This window comes from Halichoerus grypus, chromosome 10 (assembly GCF_964656455.1).
Source record: "Halichoerus grypus chromosome 10, mHalGry1.hap1.1, whole genome shotgun sequence".
NCBI classification, from domain to species: Eukaryota; Metazoa; Chordata; class Mammalia; order Carnivora; family Phocidae; genus Halichoerus; species Halichoerus grypus.
In genome coordinates this window covers 18,708,376-18,734,518 of record NC_135721.1, presented here as the reverse complement: position 1 = coordinate 18,734,518, position 26,143 = coordinate 18,708,376, and the positions used below count along the sequence as shown (strand labels likewise).

Genomic DNA, 26,143 nt, shown 5'->3' with positions numbered 1-26,143 from the left:
CTTTCCGGTGCGCAGCTCATAAAAGTGTCTCGAATGCTCACCTTTCATCGTTCCGGCCTGTTTTTCGTCTCATGTTTGTTTTGCCCCGGAGTCTTTTCGAAAGGGGGTATTACGTCAGCACGTCTGGGCGTGAGACGGCGATAATCCGGCGTTGTAAAGCTTCCGGCGGAGGTTGGATGTTGATGTCCTGGCCTTGACGCGGTGTTGCGGTCCGGTAGAGCGAGCTCCGGAGGTGTCCGGAGGAATTCCAGTGTTTGCTGCGGTAACCTTATCAGCCCGCCAAGATGGCGATGCAAGCGGCCAAGAGGGCGAACGTGAGTATCGGGGCCTTCTGCGGAAGAGGGGGGGACCTCCCTCCTGGACTTTCTTAACGGTGTGGAGCTGTGTATTTTGCCCCTCTTGGGTTCCCCAGGCCACAGTAGCCCAGAATTTACTGTGTTATCACTTGGAGTTCCATCCTGGCCCCATCGTTACGGATATGCTTCTTGAGCCACAGTTCCGCCTCCACCCCTTTTGAGAGTTCCCTCGATCTCTTATTCTGGCGTCAGTGATAGTGTTGGCCCTACAGTCTTTGTTGTTTGATCTGCACCTAGGACTTGGCGACAGGATCTTCTCCGCCCTAAAGTCAGTAGCACAGACGAGTCCCCAATAAGTAACCTAATACTTGACAGGCAGCCAGAGCCTGGGATTCTCCTCAAGTCACGGGGCTTTTTGGGTCCTTCATTAATGTCTTAATATTTTTGAACACCTATGTACCAGAATTGAGAGATAGGAAATAATTCAGAAGTTAAATTTACTGAATACCTACTGTGTGCCTGACACTAGTGTACGTATTGGGGATACAACAGTGAATAAAACAAAAAGCCCTTCTGTTTACATTCTAATGTTAGAGAATGGGGTATTATAGAAACCTAAGAAAAAGAGGTTAGGTCAACTGTAAGGCAGAGAGATATAGGTTGATGAAGACAGAAAATTGGACATGGTGAGATGCAGAATTTTGGTCACCTTGATGATCATTCAGTGGATGAAAACTTGGTTGCAGTGGGATGAAAAGAGGATGGAAGTTAAGAAAATTGAGACAGCTCTTTCCACAAGTTTTCATGTAAATAGGGAGTACAGAGATTGGATGATAGTTGACTTTTTCCTCCTTTAAGATGTGTGGTATAAGGTGTATTTGTATGTCAGTGAGAATGATCTGATAAAGTGTGAGAAATTGATGATGTGGGAGAAGGATGAGGTAAGTTCAGGAGCGAAGGTTTGGAGTAGACAATAATGAGAGGGAGAGGGGGTGGATATGGATGAATTTAGATTGTTGGGTTTAGTGACATGAATATAAGGTACTTACCATTCGGTCATATATACTTTCTTCAATAAGCAAGAGGCAAGATCAACTCCTGGGATAGGCAGGGAAAAGGTTACAGCCCAACTCAGATGGTGGAGGGAGTGGTGGTGGTAAGGTTTAAGAAGAGAAAGTGTGATACAGTGTCTTACAGAGTGAGAAAGCAGATTAATGAGAGAAGTGTATTATAATTGGAAGTGTTGATTGTCTATTTGAACTCAGTTTGAAATCTTAAATCTAAAACTTTATTGTACTTACTTGTTGACTATTTGTCAGCACTACTAGTTTGAGGGGAGGGATTAAGTATCCTCTTTTTCCTTTTATACAACACTTAGCTTAATGCCTTAAAAAGCTGAGAGTTTAATAGTTATTGAGCAAAATAATATCCAGTATGTAATTGAATATGTTAATAAGAACACAGGAGTGAACTCTAGATGGGAGATACATATTTGAGTCATCAACTTACTGTGGAAACCATGTGTGTGGTTAAGAGATGAAAGAGGGTATAGAATTAAGGAGAGTATACAAAGGGTCAAAAAGGAGTCTAAAAGTAAAACTCTGTAGAAGAGGATATTTTAATGGCAAGAGTGAGAAGAACTAGCCAGAGAGGTAGGAGCAAGCCAAGGAAATAAAGTGTCAAGAATAGTCAACAGTGTCAGAAGCCTCAGAAGTTAAGTGTGATGATAATTGAATACCGCAGTTAAAAGGTCTTAATGTCAGGTGCCTGGGTGACTCAGTCGGTTAAGTGTCCAACTCTTGGTTTCAGCTCAGGTCTTGATCTCCAGCCCCATGTTGGGCTCCGTGCTCAGCACAGAGACGGCTTGAGATTCTCTCCCTCTGCCCCTTGCCACCCCTTTTATAAGATTTGTTAAATCTTTTTATTATAAGATTTTTTTTCTTTTTTTTTTTTTTAGATTTTATTTATTTATTTGAGAGAGAGAATGAGAGAGAGAGAGAGAGCACATGAGAGGGGGGAGGGTCAGAGAGAGAAGCAGACTCCCTGCTGAGCAGGGAGCCCTATGTGGGACTCGATTCCAGGACTCCAGATCATGACCTGAGCTGAAGGCAGTCGCTCAACCAACTGAGCCACCCAGGCGCCCAATTTTTTTTTCTTTTTTAAAGATTTTTATTTATTTGTTTGACAAAGAGACACAGCGAGAGAGGGAACACAAGCAGGGGGAGTGGGAGAGGGAGAAGCAGGCTTCCCGCTGAGCAGGGAGCCCGATGCAGGGCTCGATGAGGGGCTGGATCCCAGGACCCTGGGATCATGACCTGAGCCGAAGGCAGACACTTAACGACCGAGCCACCCAGGCACCCTTTTTATAAGATTTTTTTTAAAAAGGTCTTAGCATAAAAGTATTTTCATCAGTGCTGGGGTGGAAGCTGGGTTGTGGTAGGTTGATGAGTGTCAGTGAAGTAAAGAATATGAGGTAAGTGAGTATAGACTATCTTTCCAGATGCTTTACTGAAAGAAAAGAGAAAAGCAAAATAGGATAGTAAGTAGAGAGCTGATAAGTTCAGGGAAGGCAGAAACCTTGCTTTTTCCCTTCACTGTGTAATCCTAATACCTAGCCTGATAGGTGCATGAAGAAGGTGCTCAGTAAATATTTCTTGAATGAAGGAAGAGGGATACAAATGACTATTTTGTTTTGCATGACAATTGTCAGGACTAAAGCTGCTCACCTAAGGAATAGAAGCCAATGATGAAGGAAAGACTATAAATTCAAGAGAGAGAAGATATTGTTGATTCAACAGGTTCTTGAAAAGACCAGATAAGAGTCATCAATAGGAGTTTTATTGTCTAGGAAACAGGAACACTTCCCTTTGTTCTTTCCCATATATGTCTGAGGCATTGAGGACTTTTAAATGAGGTTGGAGATCCTTGTTTAACTGCAGTGACTGGAAGCCTGGGTTTTATAGTAGCCCCTTACTAGTTACTACTAATAGTCCTCCTCGTGCCCAGTTTCTTTTCTGAAAAGGATGTCATTTTCAGGAACATCAGATTATAATTTTTTTAAATAATTCTTATTCTTGCCTATTATGTGGGGTTTTTTTGTTTGTTTTTACTGTGAGAATTTATTATGAGAATTTTTTTTCTCATAATGGTAGTGGTAGCACTCCTGCCCTGATTACAATAATAGTATATATTTCTCATTTTAGATTCGACTTCCACCTGAAGTAAATCGGATTTTGTATATAAGAAATTTGCCATACAAAATCACAGCTGAAGAAATGTATGATATATTTGGGAAATATGGACCTATTCGTCAAATCCGAGTGTGAGTCTTACTGAGACTTTTGAAATGTCGTTTCAAGAAAATGATTGTATAATCTCAGCATTATAGCTGACAGCAAGGCCTAACCAAAAGCCTAGAGACTAAATGGATTGAAATCTGGGAGATGAGATTTTTTTTTTTTTTGTACAGAAAAAAATGAGACCTTCCTGATCTAGCTCAGTGAGAGCCAAGAATAATAGTTGTGAAATTAGAGAAGGCATGAAGTAGTAATGAATGGTTTGAAGGGAATGGGTGGGAAGAGAAAGAACATTTATTGCATGACTGTTATTTGTAAAGTCAGATAACATACTGTGTTTTTTATATGCATTAACTCTAATTTTCTCTCCTATCTCCTTTACTGACTCCAGAATTCCTGAATAAACTGAGTAAGGAGGTATAAAAGTAACTGAGAAAAATGATTTTTTTCCCAACTACAGCTTTCTATTGAAGATTTATTTTTTATTATTATTTTTCCTATTGAAGATTTAAAAGTATATGGGAGAATAATTGCAACACAAGTTCAGGTTTTAATTAAATCTAAAAATTGGGGTTCATATCTTCAGATGATATTTATTAAACATCTACAAAATGCCATTTTTGTAATAGGTGCTTTTATTTGTATCACCAACACTACAACCCTATGTGGAGGTGATAATTGGGTTTTGTTTTGTTTTGTTTAAAGATTTATTTATTTGAGAGCGCGAGCGAGCGTGGGAAAGGAAAGGCGTAGGGAGAGAGAATCCTCAGACTCCCCGCTGAGCACGGAGCCCAGCATGGGGCTCAGTCCCAAGAACCTGAGATCATGACCTGAACTGAAACCAAGGGTCAGACACTTAACCAATTGAGCTGCCCAGGCGCCCCGATAATTGTGTTTTACAAGTGAGACTACCAAGGTCCAGAGAGTACAAGTACTTTTCTAGCTTCACACAACTATTTAGTGATAAAATCTTCTGATTCTAAATTGAATATTTACACTACCCAGATCCATAGCCAGTGATACTGTAATTAGTATACATGGGCCACTTACCTAAGAGTTCATCTGGATTTTTTTTTTAAGTTTATTATTATTTAATTTATTTATTTATTTATTTATTTTTAATGTTTTATTTATTTATTCATGAGAGTCAGAGAGAGAGAGCGGCAGAGGGAGAAGCAGGCTTCCCGCTGAGCAGGGAGCCTGATGCGGGACTCGATCCCAGGACCCTGGGATCATGACCTGAGCCGAAGGCAGATGCTTAACCATCTGAGCCACCCGGGCGCCCCTATTATTATTATTTTTTAAAGATTTTATTTTATTTATTTGACAGACACACAGCAAGAGGGAACACAAACAGGGGGAGTGGGAGAGGGAGAAGCAGGCTTCCCGCGGAGCAGGGAGCCCGATGTGGGGCCCAATCCCAGGACCCTGGGATCATGACCTGAGCCGAAGGCAGACGCTTAACAACTAAGCCACCCAGGCACCCCTTATTATTTTTTTTTAATTAATCCTTACACCTAACATGGGGGCTCAAACTCACGACCCTGAGTTCAAGAGTCACACACTTCTACTGAGCCAGCCAGGCGCCCCTGAGTGTCTATTTTCTTTCTTTCTTTTTTTTTTTTAAGATGTATTTATTTATTTATTTAGAGAGTGAGAGAGAGCGTGAGCAGAGGGAGGGGGAGAGGGAGAGAGAATCTTAAGCAGACTCTGCACTGAGTACAGAGCCCGATACACGGTTTGATCTCATGACCCTGAGATCATGACCTGATCTGAAACCAGGAGTTGGACGCTTAACTGACTGAGCCACCCAGGCGCCCCTGAATATCTCTTTCTTAATAAATTTTCTTTTATGAACTGAGAGCTGCTTCTTGGCTTTTAGAACTCTTTGAGATCTTGAGGACTCTCCTTTTAAATCATCACTTTCCTTCCAGAAAGTAAACCAAATGCTAGCAATACATCATCATTGGTACTCAAGTGGGGATGGAAATGAAGTGTTACAGACCAGCCATCCTTTTTAGGAAGTCTCAGTCCTTTGAGTATTTGATAAAAGCTTTGGATCCTTGCAACAGAACAATACATGAAACATTTTGCATATGATTTCAGTGGGTACATGAAACCTAGGTTAAGAAACCCTGTTCTAGGGGCGCCTGGGTGGCTCGGTTGGTTAGGCGACTGCCTTCGGCTCAGGTCATGATCCTGGAGTCCCTGGATCGAGTCCTGCATTGGGCTCCCTGCTCGGCGGGGAGTCTGCTTCTCCCTCTGACCCTCCCCCCTCTCATGTGCTCTCTCTCATTCTCTCTCTCTCAAATAAATAAATAAAATCTAAAAAAAAAAAAGAAACTCTGTTCTAAACATAAAAGAATGGTATACAGAAGATCCCCTGACTTGGAGACCAGGAGATAGGATTCTGCTTCAGGCCCTGCAACCGTAGACAGGTTGTCTAGCTTCTTGGTTTTCTGTTCTCTCACTTGTAAGATAATCTAGATAGACTGTGCCTTTCAGCTTTTAACATGGAGGCAGCATGATAAATTTACTGAATTGGTTGTAAGACCTGAGTTCAAATACTAGCTGGACATTGATTAGTCATGTACAACTGGGCAAAATATTTAATCCCTCTGAGCTTCAGTTACTTATGAAACACAATCTTCCTAACCTACTGTCTTAAAAGAATTTTTTTAAATTATTAACTATAATGTATTATTTGTTCCAGGGGTACAGGTCTGTGATTCATCAGTCTTACCCAATACACAGTGCTTACCACAACACATACCCTCCCCAGTGTCCATCACCTAGCCACCCCATCCCTCCCACCCCCCTCCACTTCAGCTTAAAAGAATTTTAATAAGGATCTAATTAGATCATGCCTGTGAAAGCACTTTGTCATGGAGTATTTCCTTCCCAGTGTGCATTAGCCACCCCTCTTCTCTGCTCCCACAGCACCTTCTACTTTTAATACATGATTTTGCTGTTGTCTGTGTACTTGTCTCTCCTGCCAGCCTGTGAGCTACTCCAGGACAGGCATCATACCGTCTTTTTATTGTGGGTTGATAGTTGTTGTGCCTGATACATGTTAAACACCCCAGGTATATAAGTAAATGAATAATACAGAAATTGGTTGTGATTGACTTCTGAAAGTGTTAACAAAATTTATTGATAGTACACAATTAAGAGATGCTTACATCAGTGAAGTTAGAGAGTGTTTCAGAAAGCCAAGGTAGATAATCAAGCAGTGGCATCTTTAGAAGGGTGCGGAGTAGCGCAGGGCCTTTGTACTCTGGTCCCTCCATTTGGAATGGTTTTCACCCAGCTCATCTCCTGTCCAGCTCCTCATTCTTCAGGTCTCCACATCAGTGTCACCTTTTCAAAGAGGTTTATCCTGACCACCCTAGAGTTAAGTCATCCTTGTCCTCCCAGTAATCCCTGTCACCGCTGTCTACTTCCTTTATAATATTTCTCATCTGTATTTATCTGTCTTTCTCCCACTTGGATAAAGTCCTTGAAGGGAGGGATGATGCTTGTCTTTTTCACTATTCTATTTCCAGTGCCTCTCATACAGAAAGAACACAATATATATTTATTGAATAAATTCACAAAAGCATGAATTTGGGTCTAAATTATAGATTGAGAAACACGTTATTTTGTTCCCTAGCTGTGATCATGCTTTATCACATATTTGGCACCTAAAACTAGGGTGACCAACCTTCCCAGTTGGCCCAGGACCAAGGGGTTTTCTGGGATGTGGACTTACAGTACTAAAACCTGGACAGTTTTGGGCAAAAGGGATGCATGGTCACCCTTCCTGGCATGTAGCAGACACTTGGTGCTTTGAACTTTTTAAAGCCCTTTCGGGGCGCCTGGGTGGCTCAGTCGTTAAGCGTCTGCCTTCGGCTCAGGTCATGGTCCCAGGGTCCTGGGATCGAGCCCCGCGTCGGGCTCCCTGCTCAGCGGGAAACCTGCTTCCCCCTCTCCCACTCCCCCTGCTTGTGTTCCCTCTCTCGCTGTGTCCCTCTCTGTCAAATAAATAAAATCTTTAAAAAAAAATAAAGCCCTTTCATACCTTTTACTTTTTTTTTTTTTTAAGATTTTATTTATTTATTTGACACAGAGAGAAAGAGACAGCTAGAGAGGGAACACAAGGAGGGGGAGAGGGAGAAGCAGGCTTCTCGCCGAGCAGGGAGCCCAGTGTGGGGTTCGATTGTGACTTGAGCCTAAGGCAGACACCCAATGACTGAGCCACCCAGGCGCCCCTCTTTTTTTAAATTTGTTTAAATTAAAAAAAATTTTTTTTTTCAAGCTAATGCATTCTTGAAAATTAAAAGTCAAAAGTCCAAGAGTTGGGGTGTCTAGCTGGCTGGTAGGAAGAGCACACCGATTCTTGATCGTGGGGTTTGAGCTCCATGTTGGGTGTAGCCATTACTTAAATTAATTAATTAAAAAAAAAAAAGGTCCAGATGTTGTTGGACTCTTCCCAGAGAGTAAGGAATATTATAAAATCCCTCATTGGGCCCATTCAGCCTGACAGCCTGTAAGCATTCAAGGACACCGGCACCCTCCGACCACCCCAGCACTCTGTACCTCTCCCGTCCCCTTTTACATGAAGTGAGCTCTGACCAGGGCCCAACTCTGTAGTCCTGTCCGAGATCAAATTTTAACAGGTACCTCCCCTTCCCATGGCCTGCTACCTTTGCTTGACCCTATGTGGGGACTATGACAGATGGAGAAGCAGCCCACGGTCTTAAACTTTATTCCACAGTTGGCACTGGGTGGCTAGAACACAGATGGAGGGGTCCATCTTTATCACACTGGGAGCATAAGCTGAGTGGGACCTGTGCCCATTGCCCCCACTGACAAGCACATGGCCATCTGCTGCCTGCAGTTTGTTGCTCTTCACACTTCCCTACCTCCCTGCGGAAGGAAGCTGGTGAGGTGAAGAGAGGAGGTGGCAAGGAAAACCTACACAAGCAGCAGCTCCATATCCACGAGCAAGGTCCAGCTTCCACTTCTAGCCACCTTCTACCCTGGCCTGCAGATAACCCCTCCCACAAGCACACTCCCTCCCACCCATGTCTGCCAAAGCTCTGCCCTTTTCCTCGAGCCAAACAGGGCTGCATAATGCATGGGAGTGCATATATTATTAAAAATGAGAGGCGCCTGGGTGGCTCAGTCATTAAGCTCTGCCTTCGGCTCAGGTCGTGGTCCCAGGGTCCTGGGATCGAGCCGCATCGGGCTCCCTGCTCCGCGGAAAGCCTGCTTCTCCCTCTCCCACTCCCCCTGCTTGTGTTCCCTCTTTCGCTGTGTCTCTCTCTGTCAAATAAATAAATGAAATCTTCAAAATAAAAAATAAAAAAAAATGAATGTACAAAAAGTTGGGAGCTGACCGTACCACATTTTAGAGCAGTCCATCTTCTAAGTGGGAGAAACCACATTAACTCTTTACATCCTTTCCTGGCCATAAAGGATACTGTTTTCCTAGATACCATTTATAATTTTGCCATCTTCTTCATAGGGGCTTTCACCACCACCCCCTCTACAGACACAAATAGTTCTTATTTTTATGGATTTGATAAACCTTAGTAAAATACTTCTCAGAAACATTTGTTTCCTACATTGATGGAGACTCTATTGTCTTTAACAATTGAAACTAAAGTTAGAGTTAGGGAGGGGAGCCTGGCTGGCTCAGTTGGTGGAGCACATGACTCTTGATCTTGGGGTTATGAGTTCTAGCCCCACACTGGGTGTAGAGATTACTTAAAAGTTAAATCTTAAAATGAGTGAGGGAGAAAATTAAAATGTTTAGAAACAAGGGACTAGTTACCAGGTAATAGTGTGGTAAATAATTTAAGTATTGGTTCTGTTGCATAAATGTGCAGTAGGAGAAACCTCATTCTTGACATTGCTGATTAATAGCCATCACTCTTAAATACTGTACTTTCCAGCTTAAGACTGAGAATTGGGGGTGCCTGGATGGCTCAGTCAGTTAAGCGTCTGCCTTTGGCTCGGGTCACGATCTCCGGGTCCTGGGATGGAGGCCCAGTTGGGCTGCCTGCTCAGCGGGGAGTCTGTTTCCTCTCCCTCTGCCCCTGTGCACGCACTGCCCCCCAACGCGTGCTCTCTCTCTCAAATAAAATCTTAAAAAAAAAAAAAAAAAAGACTTAGAATTAGTTCTTAGTGTGAGAAGTAGGAAAGACTAGAACAGTGCACATGAAGACTGGGACAAAGCTTCAAGCTAGTTCTTTGCTGCTAGTACTCTGGTAGCTGTAATAGTAGTGTTGACCAAGCAAGTTTAACCTGTAGCTCTTTTACTTAAAACAGAAAACAAAAATTAACCTTAATTCAAGAAATAGTAGGCTTGTCCAGCATACCTATCCATAATGCTTATTTCCTCTAACAGTGTTCAGGTTGATCTCAAAAGACTTAAACTTCAACTCACTGTCTTTAATCATCTGTGGTTAGTGGTTTAAAAGACAGTTCTGTTATTCAAGTATCAGTGCTCAGGTAAATGTGTATTTTTTTTCCACAGTATTTGTTATTTATTTATAAAGAGAAACTATTCCATAGCTCAACAATCATGTATCATAGTTCAGGAACACAGGTCAGTGACAAATTTCCATGGAACTCACCCCAAAGAAATTCTTTACATTCTAAAATCACTTTGCACTCTGAAAGATACCAGCCTTTTTCATCTCCTCAAAATCTCTTATAGAATCGTGATTTCTGTAGAAATCTGCATATCCTTCTTTCTTGGTTTGGCCACAGCAAACTTCTAGAAAGTTGCAACCCCCAGGGAATGCTCCAACAATATGAAATCGCAGATGCTTGGCCAGAAGGCCTCCCATCTGAGGTTTTGTCAAAGCCCTGGAAGTCATGGTAGCTATTCTCCTTAACACCCGACCTCAAACCCAGCGTCCTTCCTAACTCCGGTAAATGTGTATTTTAATTAAGTCTGATTTCACTCTGCAGGGGGAACACACCCGAAACTAGAGGAACAGCTTATGTGGTCTATGAAGACATCTTTGATGCCAAGAACGCATGTGATCACCTTTCAGGATTCAATGTTTGTAACAGATACCTGGTGGTTTTGTACTATAATGCCAACAGGGTAAGTATTAGCCACAGTCCTCATTGCATGGGGAGCCCACGTTAAGAAGTAGTGTACCATGAGGGGAAGAGTATACTGTGAGTTCTTGTCTCGCTAGTGCTATTGGTGAAATTCATTTGACTGCAGATCAGTAACTGTTAACTCTGGTGCTTACCACATTTTAGGCATTTCAGAAGATGGACACAAAAAAGAAGGAAGAGCAGTTGAAGCTTCTCAAGGAGAAATATGGCATCAACACAGATCCACCAAAATAAATGTTCTCTGCATTTTCATTTTAGACTAAAACCCATAAATGATTACCATCACCCTTTTCTTATTTTTAATTAATGCTGAATGTTGTAATTTCTTATTCGAGATTCAAAAGGACCTGCTTGAAACTTTGATACGTGTTAGAATATGTTATGTGAATAAATTTGTAACTTTTTGTAAAACATTTCAGTGTTTTCTCTTAAACTTTCCCTTCTTATTTGATACCAGAAAACAGATCAGCAGTTGAACCATATGAAGAATTGTTTGGTGGTAGGTGGTCAGAGACCAAGCTTCTTAAGAGCAGGGAGCTTGTCATTTATTGAATCTTAACAACTCAGTGAAGGTAGGTATTTGCAGATAAGGAAACCAAAGCTCATTGTGTTGGTTGAATGAATAAAATGTTTACATAAAAAGTTGATGTAACATCAACCAGTCCTAACCACACTAGTACATTTAAATAACACTTGCCCTACAGTTAACAAAACACCTTTGTCGATATGGGTACCCCATCCTTAAAGAGAAGTCAGTTCTAGAAGTGGCCATTTAGATGACAGCACATTGTTAAAATTTCAGAGCATGCTTCTTGGGTAGTGGTGTTGGTTGTTACATGTCTAAGATTGTATTATGCAGTCTTTTCCTTTAGTTAGTAAGTGTCTATGAATATCTTGGACCTTAGCTCATAGTATATCTTTGCCATAAATAGAATATTTAATGCTTATTACAATCATACACTCCCATGGCGTGTAAATAGTATGGTTATTACCACATTCATCATAGCTTGGCAGCTTGGAGGAGATAGTTACAATTTTCTTTTTATAGTTTAGGCATGGGCCAAATGGAAAAACATGAACCAATTGTTTTGTATATAACTATAACCCAAAATCAATTTGAAGGGTACAAGCACTTAATCATTTAAATGGACAAAAAGCATCTATTCTACACTTTTAAATGCATTTAGCTTTGATATCTATACTTTAAGATAATATGCTCTTGGGGTGCCTGGATGGCTCAGTCATTAAACGTCTGCCTTTGGCTCAGGTCATGATCCCAGCTCCTGGGATCGAGCCCTGCATCGGGCTCCCTGCTCAGCAGGAAGCCTGCTTCTCCCTCTCCCACTCCCCCTGCTTGTGTTCCCTCTCTCGCCATCTCTCTCTCTCTGTCAAAAAATAAAATAAAGATAATATGTTCTTTTATACTTCTGGTACTGTCTTCTCAAAGCCTACTATTGAAATTGAAGAAATTATTCCTATTATGTCAGTGCTTTTTGAAAGCACTTTGTAAAAGACTAGAAAGAACCATTTCTAAGAAGGACAGGGAGATGACAAAGGAGCCATAACTTTAATTTTCTTCTGAATGCTTTTATGAATTCCTTATTAATTTGTGTAATGCATGGTATGCCTTTAGGTATTTGCCAACGTAAAAATAATTGTCTAAAAGACTTTCTTGTAAGGGGAAAACAGACTTCGAGCGTGCTTTGTCTAAGTGGCGGACTGGCTTTGCTCTACTGCAGTTTTTTTTTTAAGTTATTAACAAGGGGAAATTGCTTCTATTGACCATTATGGCCAGTCCCATCATTTGGATTAGTACATCTGTTAGCTGAATTTCATGACCTAAGGCTAAGAGTTTTAAAAATTCCAATTGTCTATGGCGCCTCAGTGGCGCAGTCGGCTGGGTGTCCGACTCTTGGTTTCAATTCAGGTCATGATCTCAACGTGAGATTAAGCCACATGCTGGGCTCCACGCTCAATGTAGAGTCTGCTTAAGTTTCCTTTCCTCTCCCTCTGCCCCTTCCCCCTGTACTCTCTCTCAAATAAATAAATCTTGAAAAGAATTTTAAAAATTAAAAATTCCAATTGTGGGGCGCCTGGCTGGCTCAGTCAGTAGAGCATGCAACTCTTGATCTCAGGGTCATAATTTTGAGCCCCACGCTGGGTGTAGAAATTACTTAAAAATAAAATCTTCAAAAATTCCAATTGTTTGGCAATTTTGTGGCCTGTCCCAGTTAAAAGAACTTGAATTCTGTAGATAAATATTGAGCACCTACTCTGTGCCAGGTCTCTGTGTGTGCTAAGATGCTGAGGATATACTTTTAATCAGTCTTCTACACCAAGCATCTAAGAGTATTTTTCACTCTGCTTTTAAGAGTACAAGGGATGATTGTGTTCACGCACATGAATGTGTATGGACGTGTGCCAGAGCGGCTTTACATTCACCTAGATTAAATTTTGAGTTTCTAAGATTTTGTATGAGTAGACTGGACATTTGAAAATGACTGATATGACATAGATCTCATTACCACTCTCCTTAACAACTCGGTGGCTCTCACAGGACAACGTCCAAACTTGTTAGCATACTGTCTCATAATTTTCTGCATCATCTTGTAAGAGCGCCAGTAAAGCAGGGCCTACAAAGCCTAGCATATCCTTTTCAGGTGCTAGTCAGTAGTTATTTGCATTTGTTTGTTTTGGTTCTTTTAGTAGGTGTCTCCCATGACCACCGAGCCTATGAATACTCTACACTAAGATCTTTTTTCAGTTCCACAGTGGACACCTGAAGTGGTCCTTGATGCCATTTTTAACTTTATCCTATTGGTGTCACAGCAGAAAACAAGAGTATGTCTCTTATACAGGCAAAGTTCTGAGAAATTATCGGACCATTTGTGTCACTGAGAAAAGCTGGGAACTAAGACATTCTGAAGGAAAAACCCCAGAAAGGAATGAGTGCAGCACCCTCTGGCTGGTCTGCTCCCACAACAGAAGTGAGACCAGGGATTGGGTGATTAAAAGCAAAGCACCCCCTTTCTCATTTCTTTTCCTCCATCTTAAAGCACTACCTCTTAACTCCTCGATCCTCAGCAGAAGAATACAGCCAGGGCTTCCTGGAGACAAAAAGGGTAGACGAAGCAGCCAAGATGAGGTAGACCCATATCATATGTATGACATTATGTGACATGTATCAGTGAATCTATGCGGGAAAGTACTAACCCACCAGCCTCTCCTCAATCTTAATTCCAAGTCCTCACTGACAGAATAACCCTGACTATGGCTAAGAACTTTCCTCACCTATGTCAAAAGAAAAAATCTCTTAGCCACATTGCCCCAGGCTCCTTTCACAAACACACAACCCACACCAGTAAGTGGGCTGATTATAAAACCTAACTGGGAATTCCCATAAGTTACAGTGAATATAGATGAAAATAAGCAGTGTATACGGAAACAAGTTCAGAATCATACCTTCTCCGAAATAATACCCCAATGTAAGAGCAAAACTAGATGAAACGAAGCAGTAAATACAAAAACAACCTCAGAACCACACATTCTTTCAAAAGTAACTTCCCAGTGTGAGTTAATGTATGGCTCCAAGACCTAACACACCTTCCTTTGTTCAGGCACGGTGTTCTTTTCCCTCTGGGTGAGGGGAACTCGTCCCTCCAAGTCCAAACACAGAGATTGCAAGGTCACATAAGTGCTCAAATCCTATGTTGGATTGCTAGGCTATGGGGTTTGAACACAGTATATTCCTTCAGTCATTCAGAGAATTCTGAGCCTGTGAGGCGAGTGGCAAGTTAATACCTACCTGGCAGGGCTGCTTAGAGGGTTGGTGGCAATTTTATTTAAAAATATATAGAACAAGGCCCAGCATGTACAAAACTCACATCATAGCTATTATGTTTATCATCATTGCTGGCTACTTGGAAGGCTCCTTTCCACTCGTTCCCAAGGGCAACTGGCTTATGTAGTCCTTAAAGCACTTCCTTCCTACAATAAGGATGGACAGGAATTTGTCAAGCACAGAGCCTTTATTTTACATATCATTTCCAAAGAGGACATTGTGTAAGTCAGCAGCCAACAGAATTTCTAAGAGAGAAAGTGACAGCAAAGGTAACTGGCTCAAGTCCCTCTGTGTATACCATGTACATTTCATGTCTGAGCACCTTGTGGGTCTGGCTTAAGTAAGGCAGTGTAGATTGTGCGAACAAGAAATCTGTATCCTGTGGTCAGGAATGGCTACGACATGCATCACGCAAAATGCACAACCTGAAATGTTTTGATCGGCAACCAAAGTTTCCTCAAGCAAAGATGCGCGTGAACGATGATGAACACATACAGAACAACTTGGGCAGAGCATGGATAATGCTGTGGGGCAGTGAGGTTAGCGCACTGATCAAGAGCCCCAAGCAGGAGGAGCCGTCCCAGTGGCAGAGCAGGCTAGGAGGCCGAGCAGCAGCCAACTCCAGCCCCCTCGAGTTCCTTCCTGCCTTCACTCTAAGTTGAGCAGCTCCACGTCAAAGATGAGGGTGGCATTGGGAGGGATGACACCGGGGTGGCCCGTGGCTCCATACGCCACATCGGGGGTGCAGGTCAGCTTCGCCCTCTGCCCCAAGCTCATCTAGCAGGGATGGGGGCAGATGGGGAGAGGAGAAAGAGGACCCAGCTTGATTTAAAAGAAAAAAGTAAGATAACTATGGCATTTTCCCACACCATCCTCAAGGTAACTCTGAAGATCTGAGATGAATTTTCTATGTGGCACACTGTAGTGATGCAGAATTTAGATTCAGTCTCAGACTAGCAGAGGCTTCACTGTGGGGCAATAACTTCTACCAAGTAGTCCCAAATTCATTCATCCAGCAACCACTGCTGGTTATTCAATTAGTGCATGGCCCCAACACTTCGAATTGTTCATAATTGTTCCTCACCCTCCTCCAAAAGAACCGAAAGAGGGTGTAGGGCACGTAAAGTACACACTCGAGGTAACAGGAACACATTAAAGATGTGAAGTAAGGAGGCCACCGCAAGGTGGGGAGGGCTGAGAGACCTCTAACAGAGCATCGTGTGGCTTCAGAGACCAAGGGAGAAGGGCATGAACCAGGGCTCATCACGGCAGTCGTCAAGAACACCTGGCACTGGTGGGACAGGTGAAATTTGAATAAATCGATTTTTAAATTTTGAAGAATCAACTCAAAAATTTGAATGGATCGGTTAATAGTACTGTATCAGTGTTAATGTGTAATTGATCACAAACTCATGTAATTTGATCATTGTACTATGGTTATGTAAAATGTTCACACGTGGGGAAGCTGGGCAAAGAATACATGGGAATTACTTCTGTGATATTTTTGCAAGTCTGAAATTTTTAAGTTAAAAAAAAAAAACAACAAACAAAAAAAACCTTGGCCTCTCCACCCCCCAACTCTCCTGCTGCCTCAGTCCCAGAGAGCTGGTAGCTCACAGGCCTCCGAAGCTAGTTCTGAGCAAGCCTGGAGGGATGTGCTTGGAATGAGAGCCCCCTGTGACTTAAAGGAGTCATGCTGGCAATGAGAGGGATGGGGTGGGGGCACAAAGCCAAGGACGGAATCTGGATGGCGTCCCTGGCAGCAGGGGCAAAGCCGTGGAGGTCTGTGATAGGGCAAGGGCAGCATACTGAGTCCAGGCTCCAACTCCCTGAATCCCCCCTACTGAGGATTCCCATCCTACCTGGGCTGCACCCTCTTCAAAACCCTTGATGACTTCCTGTTTGCCAATTCTGAACTTGAAAGGTTTGTTTCTGTCTCTGGACGAATCGAATTTCTTCCCATTTTGGAGCATTCCTGTGAAAGCAAGAATAGGATGGAGAAGAGCACCGGTCATGAGTTAACTCCCAGGTCTGGGGCCGCATGTCTAAAATAGAATTCCTATTCTGCACAAACCTGCGCCTCTTCCAATCTCCCCACTTGTCCTGTCACCCAAGCAAGAAACCCAGATACTTTGCTCTGCCTTACCCCACATGCATGAAGTCCTACTCATCTCTGCAATCTACCTACTTTCTCCATTTCTATTGCCACCACCCCGTGTCTGCACCATGTCCCCATCATGTCTCACCTGTGTAGGGAACACCCTCTAAATGGTCTTTCCACTCCACTCTCACTCCTCCGTTCCAGCCTCCACACACCTTCCAGAGTGACTGTCTTTTATAAACATATATCTGATCATGTTACTCCCTTGCTTAAAACACGTCAATAGCTCCCGGAGGCAGAATCTAAATGCCTGCACTGCACACAGGCACTTCAAGATCCGGAGACTGCCTGTCTGATAACCCTCTCTCTGCTCTCCCCTACCTTTCCTTCCCCCCATGTCCTATTCAGGTCACACCCTTTTCAAATACCTCTGCGCTTTCCAACCTTTTCTGTGCCACTTCCTCAGCCCGAGGATGTTTCTGCCTCAGGTTGCATCCTTACCTGCTTTTCACAAGGTTCCCCTAACATGCAAAACCCAAAGGCCATATCATCCCTTCCTGCAATGAACTGAGCAAAGTGACCCAGTCAAGGGTGGCCTCCAGACCCCATAAAAAGGGCCTGTTTGGACCCGGAACACCTCAATGTTGTCTCCAGCAGTTTGGAGCATCCCTGAGCCTCCAGATGTAGTTGCCTTGTCATCCCTGATGTACAAATACTGTCTCATTTCTGCTGTCTAAGGCTCAAGAGCTGTTTTTCTGTTTTTAGTTCGTACTGGTGATTGGCTCGAAGATCAGACCTTCTGTAAATGATGCTCTCCCACGATTTCTTCCTGCAGTCCACAGACCACAACAAAAGGCAATTTGAGACCAGAGAAAGATCTGGCCTGTTAGTTCAGAGACTGGATTCTGACTTCATGCTGGCACTAACTCACTGTGTAAAGTTAGGCAAATCACTTCCTTTGTCATGGCCTCAGATTTGCCATGTTTAACATAGGAGGTCTGGACAGGCTTAGTGTCTGAGCATCTGTGACTCCACTTCCTAATTCCTACAAATGTATAAATGTATACGAGGCACAGTCTCATTTTCCTACTTTCTGCGTAGAATGAAATGGACTCTTGCCCTGGGTACGAAATCAGGCAAAGGAGAAAACCCTGTGGCTATACAAATGGATACTAAGGAGATCAGATACAAACTCATGCATACACACAGGTTGCTAAGATATTCAGAGATACCCATGCGTGCTCTTGGGCACTTATGTACACACATTCAGAAGAAAGACCCTAATGGTCAAACAGATGCTAAGAAATTAGATCCATGAATCCACATACATTCACAAAGACACATACTTGGACAAATACACATATGGATATGCACACACACACTCCCTTTGAAGACTGGCTTTCTCATTCCCCAATTTCTTCAGGTTTCATATGACTTAATATACTTCAGGCCATGTACAGTTATCTACTGCTACAAGTTCAGCCAAAACCATGCAGCCCAGAAACAGACCCACATATATATGGTTACCTGATTCAACAAAGGTGTCATGACAATGCAACAGATAAAGGATGATTTTTTTTTAATTAATGTTGCTAGATCAACTGCATATCTTTATGGAGAAAAAATGAACCTAGACCCTTAACTTATGCACACATAAAAATCGATTCCAGATGAATCTCAAACTTAAATATGAAAAATAAAATAATAAAGCTTCTACAAGATAACAAACAAGAATATCTTCATGACCTAGGGACAGACAAAGCTTTCTTAACTGGGGAGACAAACCATAGGAGACTCTTAATCTCAGGAAACAAACTGAGGGTTGCTGGAGTGGAGGGGGGGTGGGAGGGATGGGGTGGCTGGGTGATGGACACGGGAGGGTATGTGCTATGGTGAGCACTGTGAATTGTGTAAGACTGATGAATCACAGACCTGTACTCCCTGAAACAAATAATACATTATATGTTAATAAAAAAATAAATAAAACACAAAAGTGGGGGAAGGAGGACTATGAAAATAATAAATAAATAAATAAGATTCCTGAACTGAACACAAAAGTACTAACTATAAAGGAAAAGACCGATATGTAGAACTTCATTAAAATTAAGAACTTCTAGGGATGCCTGGGTGGCTCAGTTGGTTAAGCGTCTGCCTTCAGCTCAGGTCATGATCTCAGAGTCCCGCATCAGGAGCCTGCTTCTCCCTTTCCCTCTGCTGCTCCCCCTCCTTGTGCTCTCTCTCTGTCCAATAAATAAATAAAATATTAAAAAAAATAATAAAATAGGGATGCCTGGGTGGCTCAGTCGGTTGAGTGTTTGCCTTCGGCTCAGGTCATGATCCCAGAGTCTTGGGATCCAGTGCCACATGGGACTCCCTGATCAGCGGGGAGCCTGCTTCTCCCTCTCCCTCTGCCTGCCGCTCCCCCTGCTTGTGTTCTCTCTCTCTCTCTCTGACAAATAAACAAAACCTTAAAAAAAATAAAGAACTTCTATTCATAAAATGCCATTAAGAGAGTAAAAAGACAAGGCCTGGCATGGGAGGTGATTGGAATCAGTATAACTAACAAAAGACTCATATCTAGAATATATAAAGAATTCCTGGGGCACCTGGGTGGCTCAGTCAGTTAAGCGTCTGACTCCTGATTTCAGCTCAGGTCATGATCTCAAGGTTGTGAGATTGAGCCCCAGGTCAGGCTCTGTGCTGGGCATGAAGCCTGCTTAAGATTCTCTCTCTCCCTCTGCCTCTGTCCCCCCACCCCATGCTCTCTCTCTCTAAAAAAAATAATAAATAATAAATAATAATAATAATTCCCATAATAAGAAAAAGACAGCCAACCCAATTTTTATAATTGGACAAAACTTGAGCAGACTAAAGAGGATATCCAAAAGGCCAGTAAGCACATGAAAAGGTACTCAACTTCATTAGTCATCAGGGCAATGCAAATCAAAAACGACAATGAAATACCACTGGACACCCACCTCAGTGGGCCAAAAACAAAACAAAAACATGATGACGCCAAGTGTTGATGAGGATGCAGGAGAACTGGAACTCTCATACATGGCTGGTGGCAGTGGAAATTGGCATTACTACTTTGGGAAGCTGTTTGACAGTATCTGTTAAAGCTGAGCATTGGTATAAAACCCTATGCCCAAGTAACTCCACTTCTGGGTGTATACCAACCGAAATGTGTACATATGTGCACCAAAAGACACCTACAAGATTGTTCAAAGCAATATTATTCATAATAGCCAAAAACTATCAATAAGCCGAATGTTCATCAATTGTTGAAAAGATAAATTATAGTATATTCATCATACAATGAACTGTATGGGAATAAAAAAGAACAAATCAGGGGTGCCTGGGTGACTCAATCAGTTAAGCATCTGACTCTTGATTTCAGTTCAGGTCATGATCTCAGGGTTGTGGGATCAAGCCCTGAGTCGGGCTCCACGCTCAGCGCAGAGTCTACTTGATATTCTTTCTCTCCCTCTCCCTCTGCCCTTCCCCCCACTCATGTGTGCATTGTCTCTCTCTCTCAAATAAATAAATAAATCTTAAAAAAAAAGAACAAACCACTCTCACAGACATAATCTCACAGACATAATATTGAGTAAAATAAGCCAAACACAAAAGAGTACATATTCTATGATTCCATTTATATGATACTCAATAACAGGCCAAGCCAACTGATGGGGACAAAGGTATGAATGCTGGTTACCTTCAAGGAGATGTAATGACTAGGAGGAGGCATGAAGGAGATGCCTGGGCCTGGGGGTTCTGGAAATGTATGTATTGCTCTGGGTAGTGGTTATATATAAGTGTAATCACTTTGACAAATTTCATTGAGCTGCACATCTTAGATTTATGTTCTCTACTGTGTTTATGTTTAATTAAAAAGTTTACCAAAAAGTCCCATACAGTCTCCTGCTGGGTTTGATGAGACAGTCCCTCCCCAAACCAGAGGCACTCATGGCTGATGTTAGTGTTTATTTTTTTGTTTAATTTTTTATTTATTTTTGAGAGAGAGAGAATGACAGAGAGAGAGAGAATGAGAGGGGTGAGGGTCAGAGAGAGAAGCAGACTCCCTGCTAAGCAGGGAGCCCAATGTGAGACTCGATCCCAGGACTCCAGGATCATGACCTGAGCCGAAGGCAGTCGCTTAACCAACTGAGCCACCCAGGCCCCCCCCGATGTTAGTGTTTAATGCATATCACCTGCTCTCTGTATCTACTATGAAAAGTCTTTGCAAAAGGATCTTGTGGTTTTAGTAACTTGATAAGTACTGCTCTGTCTACAACATGTAGAACAGATAAATCAATTACACAGGTCAGAGGCCCCAGAGGACTCATGGTAATTAGGCCACACCACCGGGAGATAAAACACAGCTCTAGCCCACTGACGTCAGCGACCAGCAACACAGCTGTTGAGAAATACCCACACTGTCTGCCTAGATTTAACCTGGCACTTCGCACTGGCCCAGAGAACTGCTAAAAATGGCCCATCTGAATACGTCCTAGGAATTAAACTGGCCTTGCTGTCTGCTAAGTGGTTGTCACCAAGTTTGCCACATTGGGAAGCAGGTCACAAGGCAGAGCACTCGCCCCTCTGGGAACAAATACCTGCTCGTGATCTTCCTACCAGCAGTCCTCAGGAACTCCATCTAGAATGTTCCTCAGCCCACCTGACCTTCCAAGACAGAGCATCCAGGAGGGATCAGCAGAGATGTGGGGCCCTCCTCCCACTCCCACAGCACCCTGAGACAGGCCCTGCTGTCCCCCCCCCAAACACACTGCATCAGAGCCTCTGGATCACTGGTCTCTCCCACTCCCCAGAGCCCCAAAGAAGGAAGGAATCCTCCCTTTTCATCCGTGTGTCCCCAGTGCCCAGCACAGCATCTACTAACAGTAGGTGAGTCGAATAGTCTATTTTTGAAAAAAGAAAGGAAATGCTGAGGAAGTCAACCTCCTCTTCTCTAATAATATTGTAGGAGGAAAAAGGAGTCTGCAGGGAAGATCAGGGCTCTCAGAGCTTTAAGGAGGGATTTCTAAATATCAGACAGAACCAGGAGGGCCAGGCTCCATGCTGCCCACAACAGAGGGAAGAGAATGGAGGTGCGTGGCTCAGTTAGAGGCTGGCTCCCCAGACGGCTCCTGCTGGTACAAGTGGGGAAGGGGTAACCTTGCAAGCCTCCTTTCCCATACGCACAATGCTGGCTCGGAGAAGTGGGGGGACAGCTGGACAGAGGGAGACTTGGCTGTCTTAGGCTTTGGGCCTGATCCAGGGAGCAGATACCTCTGGAGAGGAGTATCAGAGGAGAGATCTCCCTTGGAAGGGGCAGGTCTGGGTGAAGGCTGAGGGAGCAAAGCCTACCTGTGTAGTGCACCACACACGTCTGTCCCTTCTTGGGAAATGTCCTTCCTGCAAGGAGACATGAGGGCAGTTGAATGAATAAGTTATTGGAAAAAGTCACCTGGGATGTTCAGGTGTGACTGACCCAGAGGTCTGGCCCACATTCCCCTCCACACCATGGAGATGCCCATGGTTCTAGTTCTGGCTGTGTGCCTCGTATGAGCCAGATTAGTCACTTCACCTCTCTTTATTTGATTTGAACTTTATTCCCTTGCATTCCTCAACTCCACTCTCTCCTTGTTATTTTCCTTTCTTTGATTGCTCCTTTTACTTTCCTTCATCCATTCCACAAACATTTATTGACAGCCTACTATGTGCCTGGACCAGATCCCAGAAACACAGAGCAATCTATGAACTCACGGGGAAGTTAGGGAAACAGACACATAAATAAATAACAGATTATAATGCAGGATGATGACTGCAATCAAGGATTAATAAGCATAATCATTCACAAATATTTACAGAATACCTACTCTACGTGAAGCCTGGGCCTGATTTCAGGGACCCGGCAGTAAACCATACAGACAAGATCCCTGCTCCTCTGGAGTTTACATTCTAATGGAGGAAAACAAACAGTAGTCAAACAAACAAGACAATTATAAATTATGATAATTCTCTAAAGGAAAGAAACACAATGACAAGTTAAAGAGAGACACAATGGACAGACCATTTTAGAAAGGGTGGTCCAGGATGGCCTCTCAGAAAAGGTGACATTTGGGCTGAATCTTGAAGGATGAGCAAGATACTGGGAAAAGCACTGCAGGAAGAGGGAGCTGCAAGTGCATAAACCTTGAGGCAGGAAAGGATTGGTGCATTTGCAGAAGAGAAAGAAGGCCCAGTGACTGGAAAGAAGAGAGGGAGAGGGAGACAAGTGGGAAAGAGCCGGATCATGCGGGGCATCGCGGAGGCCACTAGAGGGTTTTAAGCAAGAGAATGACATAATCTGAATTAAGATTTTATAAGATCACTCTGGCTGCTGTGTGTAGGATGGACGATTAGGCGCCTGTTGCCATAATCCAGACAGGAAATCAATTATGGCTTGAACTAATGTGGTGGCAGCAGAGAAGAGAGCAAAATAGATATATTTGGGAAATGGGGCTGACAGGGTACATTAATGGAGTGGAGATGGGGTCCAGGATGAGGGAGAAGGAGAAATCGAGTACAATGCTTGGGTTTTCAGTTTGGGCAATCGGATGGACAGTGGAACTAATTCCAGGTGGGAAAGACTGGGGAGGAGCAGATTTGAGCAGGTGGCAATCTTGAAATGCCTATTAGACATCTGAGTTTATATTGCAAGTAGGCAGATGGAGAGTCTGCACTGGAGGTATAAATCTGGGTGGAATTTAAAGCCACAGGCCTGGATAACAAAGCTCCGGGAGGCTAACAACTGAGCCAACATGTTGAGGACTCTACAGGGAGTCAGGGAAAGCATCAGAGAGGAGATAAGGGTTAAACTGGGTCTTAAAGGATTAATAGTTTGCCAGAGGAAGTAAAGGGAGATAATCTGGGAAGAGCGAACAACACATTCAAATGCCCAGAGTCGAGCACTATTGGGAGCCCTGTCTGGCTCACTGCTGCAACCCCAGGGCCTAGCACATAGTACATGTTCAATAAATATTTGCGGAATGACTGGTGCGTTTAACCACTTTGCAGGCAGCTTGCTGAAGCTAGAGAAAAAGGTGGTGGTGGGGGCAGGGGCTGTAGTAAGAGAGGAGGCTCTCCTATGGAAGGTAGGACTAGGCTAGATTACTGGATTATCTGTCTGGAGAAGGAAAGGGAAGCTCATTAAAACACAAGGCAGGGGGTGGGGTGGGGGGAGCAGAATGAGATGGGAACAGTCAAACATGCATTTTAAAGGGTCCTCAGGCTATGGTGTGGAAACTAGGTGGTGAGTTAGGGAGACCCAATGGAAGGCAGAGAGGTGAGACTGGAGGTGGGGAGACCAGTTTAGAGGATGTGCAGAAATCCAGGTGAGAGATGATGGTGGCCGAAACCAGGGCAGGGGCTAAAGGGATGGAGCCTAGAGATTTTCAGCAGAAGGACCAAGTTCTGTCAGACTTGCTGTGGGGCTCAACCAAGACCCAGTGTCCCCAGTGTTAACAGTACAGTAGCTTGGCCCTTCTGTGCTTTATTGACTCAAGGGTTTAGACTGTTAAAAGCAGAAGGCCAGGGCGCCTGGGTGGCTCAGTTGGTTAAGCGACTGCCTTCAGCTCAGGTCATGATCCTGGAGTCCCGGGATCGAGTCCTGCATCGGGCTCCCTGCTTGGCAGGGAGTCTGCTTCTCCCTCTGACCCTCCCCCCTCTCATGCTCTCTCTCTATCTCATTCTCTCTCAAATGAATAAATAAAATCTTTAAAAAAAAAAAAAAAAAAAAAAAAAAGCAGAAGGCCAAAGCTCTTTCAGGCTTTCTCTAAAAATCTAATCTCCCTCAAGAGAAAATGCCCCTTGTCCTTGGCCAGGGAGGGAGGATAACCAGAGAAAATTCTAAAGGCTACTTTGAGCCAGGGAAGAGAGAAGAGGCCTCCAGCCCCCTGGCAGGACTCAGTGGCAGTGCTCTGGGATGTGCCGAGGTCTCAGGGTGATGCTTCCTGGGACCCAGCAGCAAGGTTCCCAGCGTGGGCAAAGAAACTTGTACTGCCTCGTGATAGGGGTAGGGGCTGGGACCTCTAGGGACCGCTGCCTTTTAACAAGGAGGGTGGCCTGGAACCAAGAGGTCCTCCAATTTCTTAGGACGGGTGGGGGTTGACAGTTATACCTCACATGAAGTTTGTCTGTCAAATTCTGCAGAAATGGGGGCTCTGGACTGGATTAAGTTTCATTTAAAAAATTTAAAAATGGCTATTCCTTGCACATCCAGACCCAGTTATACAAGAGATGCCTGGCTTGGGAAAGTGAGTGGTGCCAGTCCTGGGGGCAGGGAAAAGGGAGTAACAGAGGAGTGCTTGGGAGTGGGGAGGACAAGGAACATGAGTTGTTTTGGACTTGCTGAATTAGGTATCCGTGGGACATCCAGGTAGAGGTCGAGCAGCAGCTGGATAAATGGACCACCTTGAACTCGGGTCGGAGATCTGGGCTGGAGGCTTAAGTTTGGAGGCCATCGGTTTGCAGACGGTAATGAAAGCCATGGGAGTGTACAGGATGGCTGGAGAGGCTGAGTGGGGCGGGGAGGATAAAGCAAGATGCAGAGGCGGCGGAGGGAGCGCTTCTTCCTTCCCAGACTGGCTGGGTCCCCACAACGTCTCACCGCCCAGCCCACAGGGGCCGCCCGACCGGAGGCCCGGAGGGGGGCGCGTTAGAAAAGGTTGCCCCAAGCTGAAGGGATCCCTTCCAGCTCTCCCCAGAGCTCACCTAGCAGGGCAGGGAAGGCAGAGCTAAAGCCGTGCCCTGGGTAATCAGCAGTAGCAGATAACTGAGAGGTTCCAGCCGCGGCAGCGGCGGCCCGAGGCCCCCGGGGCGGTGGCGGGCCGCAGACCCCCACCTCCTGGCCGCCGCCTTCGATCCCCTAGGTGAGCCGGCGCGGAAGGGGATGGTGGAGGATCGTCTGCTAGACCCCCAACAATCCTATCTGGGGTCTCCTCCCGCCGCCCCCATCCTATGCCCGCCCCCGATTCAGCACCCTCCGCGCCACCTCGGAATCAGACCCCCGCCCGCCCGGCTCCGCCCCGGGACCCTTCCTCCTCCCACGGCTCCGCCGCCCGGTACCGTCTCCCGGGGAGATGGTCTCGATCTCCACGCCCATCGCAGTCCCACTGGCCCCGCCTCCGAGGGTCCCCGCTGCTGCCCCGACCCCGGCTCTGCTCCGGCCCTCGCCCCGCTGGCGCTCCGGCTCGCCTCCCCGCCGCCACTGCAGAGCCGGAGGAGGTGCGGCGGGAGTCGGGACCTGCGCGGGGAGGGGCCACGGGGAAGGGGGCGGCGGGGCGGAGCGGCGCGGAAAGGTGGGGTCGACTGGGGCGGGGCCCGGGGGAAGGGACCCTGACGCGGCTGCTCCCGAGCTTGGCCAGGTTAACGGTCATTAACTGGGGAGGATGGTGAGGGAGGCATGAGACACACGCGCATCTATCCGTCCATCCATTTATCC

General features: G+C 44.6%; 2 protein-coding genes across 3 annotated transcripts; one reads left to right on the top strand and one right to left on the bottom strand.

Annotated features, from left to right (window-relative positions):
• Nucleotides 1–59: 59 nt before the first annotated feature.
• On the top strand, nucleotides 60–11,127 carry SF3B6 (splicing factor 3b subunit 6). Its single transcript, XM_036121700.2, has 4 exons — nucleotides 60–314; nucleotides 3,500–3,618; nucleotides 10,556–10,694; nucleotides 10,859–11,127. The coding sequence occupies exons 1-4, from the start codon at nucleotides 285–287 to the stop codon at nucleotides 10,946–10,948; spliced, it is 378 nt and encodes a 125-aa protein (XP_035977593.1). The 5' UTR covers nucleotides 60–284; the 3' UTR covers nucleotides 10,949–11,127.
• Nucleotides 11,128–14,723: 3,596 nt separating this feature from the next.
• FKBP1B (FKBP prolyl isomerase 1B) lies at nucleotides 14,724–25,940 on the bottom strand. Of its 2 annotated transcripts, none has more exons than XM_036121701.2 (4): nucleotides 25,768–25,928; nucleotides 22,027–22,074; nucleotides 16,418–16,530; nucleotides 14,724–15,332 (listed from the first exon to the last, which is right to left on the bottom strand). In XM_036121701.2, the coding sequence occupies exons 1-4, from the start codon at nucleotides 25,802–25,804 to the stop codon at nucleotides 15,204–15,206; spliced, it is 327 nt and encodes a 108-aa protein (XP_035977594.1). In that variant the 5' UTR covers nucleotides 25,805–25,928; the 3' UTR covers nucleotides 14,724–15,203. The 2 variants fall into 2 exon arrangements, with proteins under 2 accessions (XP_035977594.1, XP_035977595.1); XM_036121702.2 differs by having other exon boundaries at nucleotides 15,240–15,377; nucleotides 25,768–25,940.
• Nucleotides 25,941–26,143: the final 203 nt, after the last annotated feature.